The 14,407-nt window shown below is 37.8% G+C and overlaps 1 protein-coding gene across 1 annotated transcript; it reads left to right on the plus strand.

Moving 5' to 3' along the window:
• The first annotated feature begins 11,761 nt into the window (after positions 1-11,761).
• On the plus strand, positions 11,762-13,108 carry LOC126890231 (uncharacterized). The gene has a single exon (XM_050659085.1). The coding sequence runs from the start codon at positions 11,762-11,764 to the stop codon at positions 13,106-13,108; it is 1,347 nt and encodes a 448-aa protein (XP_050515042.1).
• Positions 13,109-14,407: the final 1,299 nt, after the last annotated feature.

The raw sequence follows: 14,407 nt of genomic DNA on the forward strand, positions 1-14,407 counted from the left end.
CAAAAATGCTTAAATAAATGGAGAAAAAAACATACAGAGGCAAATTCAAGTCAAAACGTAAGGGGACAACCTTCTAAACCACCAGCAGCGTCTAGTAATAGATTTAATTCTCAGGTTCAGAAAAGTTATCATATATCAAACCGTACCTGTTCATCATGCAATGCTCCAAATCATAAAATTTATACATGTACAAAATTTCTAAGGTTGTTTGTACCTGAACGAATCGATTTAGTCAAAAAATCCAATTTGTGCGTTAACTGTCTAAATCGTGGGCATCAAGTTTTCTCTGTTGCATGTTGCAGAACCTTTTACATTTGACACAAATGCGCAATAGTCTTTGTTTACATTTAATTTAAGTTCGAAACAGGTACTTTTATCTACTGTTTTGTTGGAAGTAGTTGATTCAAGGGGAAACCGTTATGATTGCAGAGCACTTTTAGATCCAGGGAGCCAGTATAATTTCATTAGTTCACATTTATGCCATCAACTTGCATTACCAAGAAAGCCTACAAATATTACAATTCCAGGGGCATTCAAGGTGGAATCCAAAATTCAGGCTATTTTTGAAATTCAAATTGCGTCTAAAAACACTCCATTTACTGCTCCTCTTTACTAACTTCTCTTACTAACCTCTTAATATTAACAATATTAAAAATAAAACTTTATCTTCTGGTTACACCATTCGTGGCTTTTAAAATTTGCAAGCCAACGAATCGTCGGAGATAAGACGGCGGTTCTACTCCTATTCTGAGTATTGGGAACTAATTTTTGTTGGAATTTTACCGTCCGTCCTGAACAGGCGAGTAGTGAGATGCAACCTGATAGATCTCCCTCGGCCTTCTTAACTCCAGCGATTCGTTGGCTTGCAAATTTTAGAAGCCACGAATGGTGTAATCAGAAGATTAGTTCTGATAAAGTTTTATTCTTAATATTGTTAATATTAAAAGTAAAACTTTCGTTCGTCTTTAGCAGATGCAGCCACAACATCCATGTTATCATAATCTTTCGTTTGTGGATCGAGGCTGACAGCCAGAATTTTAGTGGTTCAGAGAGAATCAAATATGCGCTCTCTGAAGAAACTCTAACAAGAGTTCAAACTAGTTAGAGTGCTTTTGGCGCTCTCTGAACTAACTAAAATAAGACGGCTCTTGTTTCAATTCACAAAGAAATGATTATTTATTATCAATCCAGATTTAGCCTTTGGTTTTCTGGGCTAAAGAAAACCAAAGTCACCGAAGTGGTACAAAAATCATTAAAATTGAAATGGGAATACGCTGGACATGTAGCTAGGAGCGATCTAAACAAATGGCACAGAAAAATTCTAACCTGGAGTCCATACCAACACAAAATACTTAGAGGCAGACCTCCTATGAGACGGACAGATGATCTGAAACGAACTGCCGGGTATCTGATAACTGCTAGGGTATCAAAAGGATTGAGCTCTGGTGAGACTCTTTCCATGTTATCGAGCCCTAGGTGACTTGGTACGTCACGTAATATGTTCATTAAACCCAGCTTTTTGATGTTTTCTATGAGGTCCTTGGGAATGACTCCAGTAGTAGAAAGAATAATAGGTATTGTCTGGGCACTTTCCATTCTCCATTATCTCCTTATTTGTATATTGGCATCTCTATATTTGGCGATCTTTTAGTTGTACTTAACACGCAGATTATTGGTGTTAGGTATCGCCACCTCTATTAATGTTGTTTGCCTAGTAAGTTTATTAACTAGTATGAGATTCGGTCTATTGTGTGCCACTGTTTGGTCTGTTAGCACAGTGCGATCCCAGTATAGCTTATAGTTGTCGTTTTCAAGCATTCTATCAGGAACGTATTGATAATAAGGGAGATGGTCGGTTTGGAGAAGTCCAAGTTTGCTAACTAGTTCTTGCTGAAGAATATTTCCTACTGAGTCGTGGCGTTATTTATAATCAGTGCCGACAAACGCCTGGCAGCCCCCGGTAAGAGGTTGGATGGATTCTTGGGCCTGACATCCATATGGATATTTGTCGTTTTAAACCTGAGGATCTTTGACAATGTACTTCAGGTAATTTCTAGTTAAAATAACCTGATTCTGAATGGCAAGAAGGCAATTCTCTGTCTCGGGAAACATCTTTCCTGAATCCAACCAATAGTTCGATACTCTATTGTCGACATAATGCTTGGTTGACCTCATTCGGATGCCACCAATGCAAAGGTTTGCCCATCCAGATGCTCATTTTTTCTTGCTGAGATAGACGGTTTATGCACATTTCTTGTTCCTTCGGTTTAAGTGGATTTGAGTCATCTACTGCGCAGTTTGCACGATGTAAAGTAGATGGTAGATGTTCCAGCATGCGTCTGAAAATAAGTTCTCAAGTTAGCAACTTGTTTATCCACTTGCTCACCTATGTCCATGAGTCCTCTTCCTCCTAGATACCGCGGTAATATTGTTCTCTCTACTGCACTGCGGGGATGATGTTTTTGTGCCTTTGTGAGAAGTGTTCTTACTTTCCGCTGAATACTTTCTATATCCGTTTTTGAGCACCTGATAACAAAAAGCGTACATATTTAATGTCTTAAACAAATTTTTACTATTGAGATATGACCGATTAAGCTGTCTTACCCTTCGTACAAACTCAGAAGTTAGTTCGGCTTTTATTTGTTTATGGTGACTTTTCCGCGTTTGCTTTACACCGAGATATGTATACATGTCATTTTCACCCATGGCCTCGATGTTCTGGTCATTTTGCCCATCGAAACCACCGGGCTGAACCTGTCCTCTGACTATATTTAAGATACGGTACTTGTCTAGCCCGAAGTGCATACTAATATCATTAGAGAAGGGTTCTACAGTTTTTAGCATCTGAGCTAGGTGTTTTCGAGTGGAAGCAATTAATTTTAATTTAATTATCAATTATCAGATTTAGTCTTACGGCCCACAATCCATTTAAGGGGAAAATTCACTCATCCCAGATACCAAGGGTATCAAAAGGATTGAGCTCTGGTGGGACTCTTCACGTGTTATCGAGCCCTAGGTGACTTGGTACGCCGGAGTATATCCCAAAGATTTTCTTACGCATCTGAACGTCGAGAGCAGCACAATAAGGGAGGATTGGAGAAGTTCAAGTTTGCTAGCTAGTTCTTGGTGAAGCATCTTTCCTACTGAGGCGTTCTTTATAATCAGTTCCGACAAACGCCTGGCAGCCCCCGGTAAGATGTTGGATGGATTCTTGGGTTTGACATCCATATCGGCATTTGTTGTTTTGCACTTGAGGATCTTTGACAATGTACTTCAGGTAATTTCTAGTTGGAATAACCTGATCCTGAATGGGAAGTAGAAAATCATCTGTCTCGGGAAACATCTTTCCTGATACTAACCAATAGTTCGACGCTCTATTGTCGACATATCCATGGTTAACCTCATTGAGATGCCGCCCATGCAGAGGTTTGCCCATCCAAATGATCATTTTTTCTTGCTTACATAGGTGGTTTATGCGCATTTCTTGTTCCTTCAGTTTAAATGGCGTTGAGTTATCTACTGCGCAGATTGCACGAAGTAAAGTAGATATTTCAGCTTGCGCCTGAAAATAAGTTCTGAAGTTAGCAACTTGTTTATCTAATTGCTCACCTATGTCCAGGAGTCCTCTTCCCCTTAGATATCGCGGTAATGTTCTCTCTATTGCACTGCGGTGATGATGTTTTTGTGCATTAGTGAGAAGTGTTCTTGCTTTCCGCTGAAGACTTTCTATATCCGTTTTTGACTACCTGATAATACCAAATGACCGGTTAAACTGTCTTACCCTTCGTACAAACTCGGAAGTTAGTTCGGTTTTCATTTGTTTATGGTAAATTTTCCGCGCTTGCTTTACACCGAGATATTCATACATGTCATTTTCATCCATGACCTCGATGTTCTGGCCATTTTGCATATCGAAACCACCGGGCTGAACCTGTCCTCTGACTATATTAAGATACGGCACTTGTCTAGACCGAAGTGCATACTAATTAGTTATCTCTGCATATTATTCAGGTATTTATTTTGATTCAATTAGCTTGTGGTAATTTATATATATTTTTTTTGTTCTTATCTACTTATTTCTACAAAATATGAACCAGAATGAAGTGTTCTATCCAGTGGCGACGCGTGACTTTTTCTGAAGTGTTACCAAAACCAGATGCAAAAAATCTTATTTAAAAAAATGAAGATATGGCTAAATGTATATATACACTCACCGGCACAAAATTCCGCCACCCAAAATTTTTGATTAAGTTTGACAATCTATAACTTTATTATTTGTACTTCGATTTTCAAGATTCTTGCACGAGTTTGTAGGTACATACATGTATTGATGTCAATTGCTATTATTCCGGTAACAAAAATGTTTTGCTTAGATGGCATTATACGGGAGTGAATGTAAGCGTTGTTTTTTCTCCTAACTTTAAAAAATTTTGTGGAAAAATTGGAGGGCTGATTTTGTTTCATACCCTTTTTGTATTATCCTGGAGGTATCACTAAGGTCTTGTTTTTTGAATTATCTGAATATCTCTTTTCTTGTAAGAGCTGTAATTAAAAACACTGCTTTGAAGGTTTATTTAATTAAAAATATCAAACGCACTAAAATTAACAAAACAAATTTAACAAGAAAACAAAACAATTCAATAGCGGTTATGTCCACCTCTTGCAGCAACGACTGCTCGCAATCTGTTTAGCGTCTAATAAAGATGTGTTTTCCTTGCTTGGGGAATAGCCCGATATTCCTCTACAAGGGCCATAAATGTACCAACTTTTCTGGAGGCCTAGGATGACGGCAAATAGCTTTTTTATTCATCCCATAAATGATTGAGATCTGGGCTGCATGCGGGCCATTCTAATCTTATCAATCCAACCTCAATTGTATGAGTCAATCAGTGTTTTTATTTACAAAAAATGGTACAGCTCTTACAAGAAAAAAGATATTCGGATAATTCAAAAAACAAAATGTTGGTGATGCCTCTGGGAAAATATGACAGGACTATGAAACAAAATCAGCTGTTCCATTTTTCCACAGAATTTTTTAAAATTAGGAGAAAATACAACGCTTTCTTTTACCCCTGTACAATGACATGCAAGCAAAAATTTTTGTTACCGGAATAATACCAAACAATATGAATACATGTACCTACAAACTGGTGCAAGAATCTTGAAAATCTGAGCACAAATAATAAAGTTATAAATTGTCAAACTTAATCAAAAATTTTGAGTGGCGGAATTTTGTGCCGGTGAGTGTAGCTTCAATAATATCATTTTGTATATGACTTGAAACTCTCGAAAAAACAGATGTTTCTAGATTTTGACAAAATTTTTGATCTCTTTTGGCAATTAATGTTAACAATTCCCCGTAATTGCCTCGATTGTCAGAGTCGTCGCACTCAAAATGATCACGAAACGCTAGTTCTTGTTTGGCCCAAAAACATACAGTATCTCTTATAAGTGTGCTAAGGATATACCATATACCTATCTATTTTTGAACAAACTCATTATGTTTAGCAATATTTGCTTTAAAAGCTTAGTTAAGAGAACTTTTGATTTTTGTTTTGCCAAACTGAATCAAATTGGGTATACATCTTACATGTAGGTAACGGAGAAATTTCATGTCTCCTTTTTAAAAATCTAACACCATTTAAATCGTGAACCTGGTCCACCCATTTTTCTGTAGAAACCAGAAGACATGCCCAACAATACAGTATATTTTTCTTGCAACGATAATATAACCAAGGATTTTCACTGTACCAACTAAATTTAAAATATCGAACTACTTTTGTTGATTCCTTTTTTAAATTGTTTAAAATAGGTCTTTCATTTTTAATAATCTCATTTTTTCTTCAAAATTATACAAGGAGAATTACTTTTTAAGTAGTTGATCGATTAAGAACCGACGCTTATCTATGGTTAACTGCACGCACACTTTTTATAGGTACTGTCACCAATTTTAAATTTGGTAACAGCCCTACTGATACACAGCGCGCTTATGCCGTCGCTTCTTCAAAAATTTTCAGTCACTAGCCGGTTCCGAGCGCCAGCGTGCGTATATAACCATTGTCACCAGAAATGAGTCTGGTAACAGAGTATAATAAAGTGCAACGGAGTCACATAAACTCGCCAATATTTTCGCGTCTACGAGTAGTTGGCTATTTAGTGAGATATTTACTGAGTTAGGAACTATTACCACATAATATAATAATATATTTCTATTGGTAAAAATAGTGGTAAATAGAATTATCCATCGTCATAAAATATTTATTTGCAAGATTTTAACTGTTACCAATGGTAACAGTGGTTACATGGACGCTTCGCCAGTGGTTCTATCTGTTCAGTATTAACTGCTTTTGTGTTGATTTTTTTTATATACTTTTCTCTCACGTACTATATAATTGCATTAACCAATTTAGCACTTGTAAGATAATTTTTCTTTTACAGTAGAACCCTAGAACTTCGCAAATCCGAACTAATTGGGCGGACGTCATAAAATATTTATTTGCAAGATTTTTAACTGTTACCAATGGTAACAGTGGTTACATGGACGCTTCGCCAGTGGTTCTATCTGTTCAGTATTAACTGCTTTTGTGTTGATTTTTTTTATATACTTTTCTCTCACGTACTACATAATTGCATTAACCAGTTTAGCACTTGTAAGATAATTTTTCTTTTACAGTAGAACCCTAGAACCCCGCAAATCCGAACTAATTGGGCGGACAGCCTGTTCGGATTCCGAAAAGTTCGGATTATCCGAAAGTTAGCCTTAACTAGTAGTTCAAAGCTTTCACTGTGATTTTGAGTAGCCAAACGTTCTCGCAAGAGTGTGGACAATATTTTTGGACTCAAGTTGACTACGAGAGAACCAAAGTAAGTTTGTGTTTAACCTTTATAAACACTTTATAAACCTATATATTAAAGTATAATATTTATTTTTAAGAAATTTTAAATGTCAAAGTCCTAGTAATCCTACATTGTCCAATTTTCTGGCTTTACTCTGTATAATAAACATGTTTTTAAGATTTTGTCTTGAATTTTAAAATTTTGTTCACTTTCCGTTGGTTCGGATTTGCCGAAAGTTCGGATTTGCCGAAAGTTCGGATTCGCGGGGTTCGGATTTACGGGGTTCTACTGTATTCTTCTTTTGTTATTTCGGGAGTTCAGACGTAGAAATCTGAATAATGATTGATTATTTGAAGAATTTAGAGAAATGATGAGATAAACACAATGGAGTTTAACAATTTTGAGGATAGCATGCAGAATAGGACTGACGGCGATAGATACTCTTTGGGCATCGTTCACTTTAATATAAGAAGTATACAAAAAATTTTCAGGAACTTCTAGTGTACATTGAAATGTCCAAAAACATGTTCGATGTTATAATTTTGTCAGAAACTAGAGAAATAACTGATATTAGTAACTATATAATACCAGGTTCTACTATTCATTATAATGAATCATTAGCTAATAAATGTGATGGTGTTGTTGTTTATATTAGGAATAATTTAGGTGCCTCGGTAAATATATTACCCATGAATGAAAGTAAAGTTTTAAGGGTAACGTTTTCTAGTAAAAAATTATCTAATACAATTTGAAAAATAGATATAACGGCTTTTTATAGGCTTCCATCAACAGATATTAAACAATTTTTAGGGGATTTGGGTGAATATTTTGGAACAATACAAAAACAAAATATTGAAATATTTGCAGGTGATATTAATATTGATGAAAAAAAAAAGATGAAGTTTATACAAACAGTTATTTGAATATATTAAATTCTAATGGTTTTGTTTCCTATATAAACAAGCCAACGAGAGTGACAATAAATACAAAATATTGATCCGTTCGTTTTTCACACTGACATGACTGATCACTTCACTCCAGCCGTTTTGGTAAATAATGAAACTAAAAAAACCCTACACCTGAATCTCCAGTCATAATTAAAAAAACCCTAATATCGGAAAACTACAACAGCTTTTAAAAAATGAACATTGGAATGATATTTATATAAACAAAATAGATAGTTCATATGATACATTTATAAATAACTTAAATAATTACATACAAACCTCTACGGAGGTAAAAAGTATGAATAAAAAAATATCAAAAATAAAACCCTGGATAACGGTGGGGCTGATATCGTCAATCAAACGACGAGATTTTCTTAAAAAGAAATTATTAAAACAATTTTCACCAGCACTTAATGTTGAATATAAAAATTATAGAAACAAACTTAATAATCTACTAAAAAAAACCAAGAATGACTTTTATCAAAATAAAATTCATGAAGCTGGTGGAAACACAAAAAAAATGTGGAATATTATATGTAAATGATATCTCTGGTCGGAATCAAAAATCTAAAAACATTGAACACATATCAATTGTTAATGACAATATAACTGTAAGTAATAACAAAGAAAAAGCAGATATGTTTAATAATTTCTTTTCTAATATTGGTGCTGATATGGCAAATAGATATAAAAATGAAGTAACAATACTAATATCAAAGTTAAAAAATAACTGTTCTCCTGGACCAGATAAATTGTATGCTAAAACAATAAAAAATATCCATGATCTAATCTCACAGCCTTTAACTCATATTATAAATTTGTGTTTTCAAAGTGGTAAAATACCACTACAATGGAAAGAATCTACAGTCACCCCCATTTTTAAATCCGAAAATTCGAGTAAACTGAACAACTATGGGCCCATTTCTTTAATAAATAATTTTGCTAAAATATTTGAAATGGCCCTAAAAGAAAGGTTGCTTGAATTTTTTCATATAAATAAGGTTATTTCAGATAAGCAATTTGGTTTTGTAAAAAAATCAAGTACAGAAAGGGCTGTAGTTGACCTACTGGAGAAAGTGATAGGAGCTGTGGATGAATCATTGAAATGCTTAGTGGTTTTCCTTGATTTAGCTAAGGCATTTGACACGGTCTCTCATAAAATTCTCTTAGATAAACTAAGTAATTATGGGGTTAGGGGAATTGCACTAAATCTAATAGCAGATTATTTGTCGGACAGAGCTCAACGAGTAAAAATTAGCCCAGAATTCAGTTCTGAATCTATAATAAAATTCGGAGTACCACAAGGAACAGTATTAGGACCACTTTTATTTAATATTTATCTGAACAATATCACAAGAATTAATAGTTTCAACGGCCACATTGTTTGTTATGCCGATGACACGGCAATATTATTTATGGGGAAAACATGGGAGGAGGTTAAAACCAGCTCTGAAATGAACCTAAAACAGCTAAACTTACGGCTAAAATTTAACAAACTGACATTAAATATTAATAAAACAAAATATATCGCCTTTAGCCCAACAATTATTGTTGACCAACCTATAAATTTTCATATAAAATTGCATAACGCAAAATGTCAAGGACAAAATTGTGACTGTTCTTCAATAGAAAAAGTTTTCTCTATAAAGTATTTAGGTGTGTCTTCATAGATCAACATTTACGTTGGTCAGACTATATCACTCATGTCAGTAAACGAATAAGGGCTCTAATGCATAAATTTTATATCTTGAGAGATATTCTACCCAGGAAAAAATTAATCATGGTTTATAACTCGCTTGCAGAATCAGTCTTGAGATGTAGCTAGTGTCGATGCACACTAGCCCAGGGAACGGACGGCTTAACGTACTTCCGAAGCACAGTGAACGGCTCGTATCATTTTTAGAAATGAAAATGTCGTTGTTGGTGCCAAGATTCTAACCCGTGCACTCTGGCTTCTGAAGCCACTATCTTGCCCTACGGCCGTTCACTGTTACCGAAGTAAACATTAAAATTAAATTAGAATTGAAAATTGTAAGGAAAGGTCAGTGGTAAATACGGCTCCACAAAGCGAAAATGGAAGTAATCGCGAAATTGCTCGTGAAAGTGTCAGTGTTGCCAACAATGTTTAGAACTCCCCTGACCATCACAGTAAGTCGACTTCGGTCATCAAAGAACCTTTTTTCAGTGGGACCACGAGACCTAGAAGAAATATTAAAACGCCTGTCTATCTAAAATACAATATTCCAATGTAAGCTTTAATACTAAAAAAGGGGATGTTCTGTAAATATTTTCAAAGGCGTGGCAACATAACAGTTAACCTCATAAGTATTCCTAGCACGTTTCGATGTAAGTGTATGAAACCGCTTCCTATAATTGAACGATTCTAGGTGTTATTCTTTCTGTAACATTATATTTTACCATTAAACGTTAAACCTACTCTCCTGTTTTTTTTTTATTTTTGGGATAAAAAAACAAGGTGCTTATCTTTTTTTGTCCTAAAAAATTTTCACTCCAATAAAAAAGTAAACATTACTGACCAACTTACTAAGTGTAGTCGACTTTACATTACATGATTTATCATGTGATTTGTCATATGATTTGATCATGGAGTGAAATTTACATGTTTACACTGTGTGATTTGTCATATGATTTTGCATTGTTTATACGGCTCGTTTTGTCATAAGCATTGTCATGCGGCTCGTCATGGGAAAAATCATATGACAAATCACATGATAAATCATGTAGTGTAAAGTCGACTACGACTGACCTTTTGTGGCCAGTTTATGATCTTTCAGACATTACAATTCTTTGGTTTGTGCTCTTTTACTACCAAATCTTAACCTATACTTTTAGAGGTTAGGGAACTTGTAACGTCCCTGGTTTTATGGCCGTCAGCCGGGTGACTGTGTTGTTCGTCGCGGTAACAAATTCTTTCCGTGTAATTCGATATGTTTTTCGTCGGCGGCTGATAATGGAAATGTTTATGACACGCGATAGGAGCAGGTGCATTTTGGAGGATAGTAAAAGGGATTTATGGTTTTGTTTGTTGGGTGTTGAAACTTCTAAGAGACGAGAGAAAAACAGATTTGAGGATTTTACGGCAGTGTTATTTTGTTCTTTGGGGAGTGCGCTGCGAAGAACGGTCAAAATAAAAGACGATTGGAATGTTTTTTTTTTCGGCGTGTGTGTAAGCGAACGAAGGGTAATTTTTTTCTTGTTACGGATTAATTCCTTGAGGAAAGGGGTGCGATCGGAACTACTAGTGATCTGCGGAAAAAAATACGAATTCGCGTAATACCGTACTAACTATGTCCGAAGTTGTCGTCTAGAGTGTAGACTTGGAACACTAAATGGCGGATTAGCTGGGACCCGGGAGCAGTAAGACAGTGGCGGATACTAGAGGTGGTGTCTCATCGCCATCGCAGAGGACGTCAACCAGTTCGTGTGTTTGCTGAGACTTCGGAAGTCGTAGATAAGGTAATTGACTTTTCTTATTTCTTAGTAGGACCTTAGAACATTATAGACGGTTCGATACAATGGTGGCAGCGGTGGGATAGATTAGTTATTAGTTGTCGTGGACATTGGGCTGTCTACTCGGGGTATAGGTGTGACGAGAACCAAGCGAAAGGCACGGTGCCGACGGGTGTAAAGGCCGCGTCCCACCATCAAATAATTTGATCAAACTGGTTTGAGCAAACTGAAAGTGACAGTTAGTGACGTCACATCCTGAGTGTTCATTGTGGATAATAATGAAAAATTTTAATTTTAAATAAAGTACAAACAAGTTAGACAACTCAATACAAAAAATTTGATCAAACTAGACTGATAGTGAGAGCACAGATTTTCAGAATTTCAAAAAAACTGCAATTGTGACGTCACTTTGACGTACTTCCGGAGTTTGCTCAAACTGTTTGATCAAATTATTTGATGGTGAGACGCGGCCTTAAGACTGGGGTTTTGTTTTGTCTCTAAAAACCATGGCGGAAGTTGGTGACGAGGTAGATAGGTTGAAACAAGAGTTAGAAAAGGCGAGAGAGGAAGTATGCAAGTTACAAGATGAGAGACAGAGGGTCGCACAAAACGAACTGAACTATTTGAGGAAGGAAATGGAAGAACTGAGAATGGCCGGAAATAGGAGGGTGGAAATGATAGGTGCCAGAGAGGTGAAAGAATGGTGTGGTAGCGAAGGAGAGATGAGTGTAGAGGAGTTTGTTGAGAGAGTAGAGATGTTGCAGCAAATTAATGGGTGGACTGAGCAGAACACAGCTGATTTGGTGAGACGAAGAATGATTGGCGAGTCGGCAGAATTTTTGCGAAATGCGACGAGTCAGAAGCAAGAGGGATGGACATGGAAGGAGATAAAAGGGCTGCTATTGCAGCGGTTTGGGGTGAAAAAAGACAGAGTGGAGGAAATGGCGAAACTAATGAACATCCGACGGAAGGAGGGGGAAAATTATCGGAGATTCGCTGATAGGTGTAGAACAGCGGCGCGCTATGTTGTGAAAGAATATGAGAAAGAAGAGGAAAAGCAAGTAGCGAATGAGATTCGAGAGGAGATGATCTTGGGAGTATTCATGGAGGGTTTAAATAGCGAGGTACGACGTGTGGTGAAGGCTAGGAAGGGAGTAAATACCCTGACGGTGGTATTGGATATGTTGAAGGACATAGGAGAGGAAGGTGACCGGAAAAGAGTAAGGAAGGTGAGGAAGGAACTAGAGGAAGAAGAAGCAAACAGCAGCGGTTCTGAGGAGAGCTCTGCGACGGTAGTAAGCAATAGCAGCGAGCGAAGAGGAATTCGGCGGATCGAAGGTGAGAAGAAGGAAGGATTTGTAAAGATGAACCGCGCAGATGCTATAGTAGCGGGCGGGAGTAAATGGCATGATATGGCGAATCCGGCTGGAGAAGTGCAAGGAGAGCGGCAGAGATCACTGCGCAGAGTACCGTACACCCCATGTAGGAGGTGTGGACAGGTTGGTCACTGGACACGGGAGTGCATGATACATCTGGGCAACCAGAAGAGTGGAGAGTCACGTTGGAAACCGGAAGAAGGAACACGGGTGGGGAAAAGGGCGAGCAACGAAGAATGCTTTCAGTGTGGGCGACCGGGGCACTTTATAAACACATGTCCACAGACCATATGCGATAATTGTGGATATGGCGGTCACGTGTGGAGACAGTGCCAAAATACTGGAACATCCGCGAGGAGGGGCCCATTTTCGCGGCGACAACGGCCATGGGAATCAGATAAGTCAGACAGGGGGGTGGAAGATTATGCGAGCCTAGCCGGAAGACGGGCTGAAAGCCGTAGCGTTTCCCCAAACTAGGTGGCCCTCCAGGTTCCCCTAGCTTGGAGATGGCCCAGAAAACTGGAGGGGGATATATTGGGAAAGCGACCGTAACCGCAGGGGGAGTAACATCCTTGATAATTACCGCCGATTTTCAAGGAGCTAATAGAAAAGTTTTAGTGGATACGGGAGCCGATGTAACCTTACTGCGAGAAGCTGTGGAGGGTGTACCAGTTATCACCGGCCGAAGCGAGACCATTACGGGGGTGACGGGGGTATGTCAGCGCATCCAGGGTAAGCAGAAGCTAAACGTAACCATCGGTGATACCGCAGCCATACATGAGGTATGGATAGTCGATGTGGACTGTGGAGCTGAAGGTATATTGGGACTCGATCTGATGAAACGACTTGGACTGGTGATCGACGTTAATAGAAATGAATTGCGGACGAAGGAGGCCATGATACCTGTTATACGGAAAGTCACTTACGAGATACTGGGAGGTAAAAGGAGAAAAGTAACATTTGATTTACAGCGAAACGAAATCAAGGAGTATCATGTGGAGACAACAATGAAAAAGCTAGGAAATGACGGTAGGGGGGTTAACCGTAAGGAAACTTCTGCTCGACGAACATTAGTGATCGCAGCGGATAGTCATGGACGCTTCCTGAAACCACTTCTTCAGCGATGGATTGGAGATGAATGGGAAATCGAGGAAATGGTTTGGCCAGGTCATGGTACTGTAGATATTATTAATGGGGTACAGCAACGGACGAGTACACTTGGAACTAATGATTGCCTCGTGTTGTTAACGGGCACCAACGATATTCGGCGGAAACAACAAGAGCAAGCAAATGATGCAAGAGCGAGGTTATTTGTGAAGACAGAAAAACCTAAGATTATTCTCTGTAATCTACCAAAACGATTCGACGTAGTGTCAGGTTCTACTGTTGTAGAAGACATCCGTCAACATAATTTGGACTTGTTAATGGTGATGCAGATACATATGAATGTAGATCTGGTCGATATATACAGCGGCACAAGGAGAAGCGATTATACCAAGCAGGGATTCCATTTTAACCTTAAGGGAAAGATTAAGTTAGCAGAAAGGATTCGAGAGGTCTTGCAACCCGACAAGAGATGCTGTGAGAGGCAAGCGTTGACAGAATATGTAATGCGGGATAAATATTGGGAAGTAATCAAAGGAGTGATGGAACAAAATGCACGGCAGTGTACAGCGAGCAAAAGCAAAACGAATAGGGAACGAAAGAAGACGATAAAGCGTACAGCTGATGAAAGTGGGATACGTGGTGGAATAGAGTTGAAGAATCGTGTTAAGT

This window comes from Diabrotica virgifera, chromosome 8, assembly GCF_917563875.1.
Source record: "Diabrotica virgifera virgifera chromosome 8, PGI_DIABVI_V3a".
In the NCBI taxonomy this organism is placed as follows: domain Eukaryota; kingdom Metazoa; phylum Arthropoda; class Insecta; order Coleoptera; family Chrysomelidae; genus Diabrotica; species Diabrotica virgifera.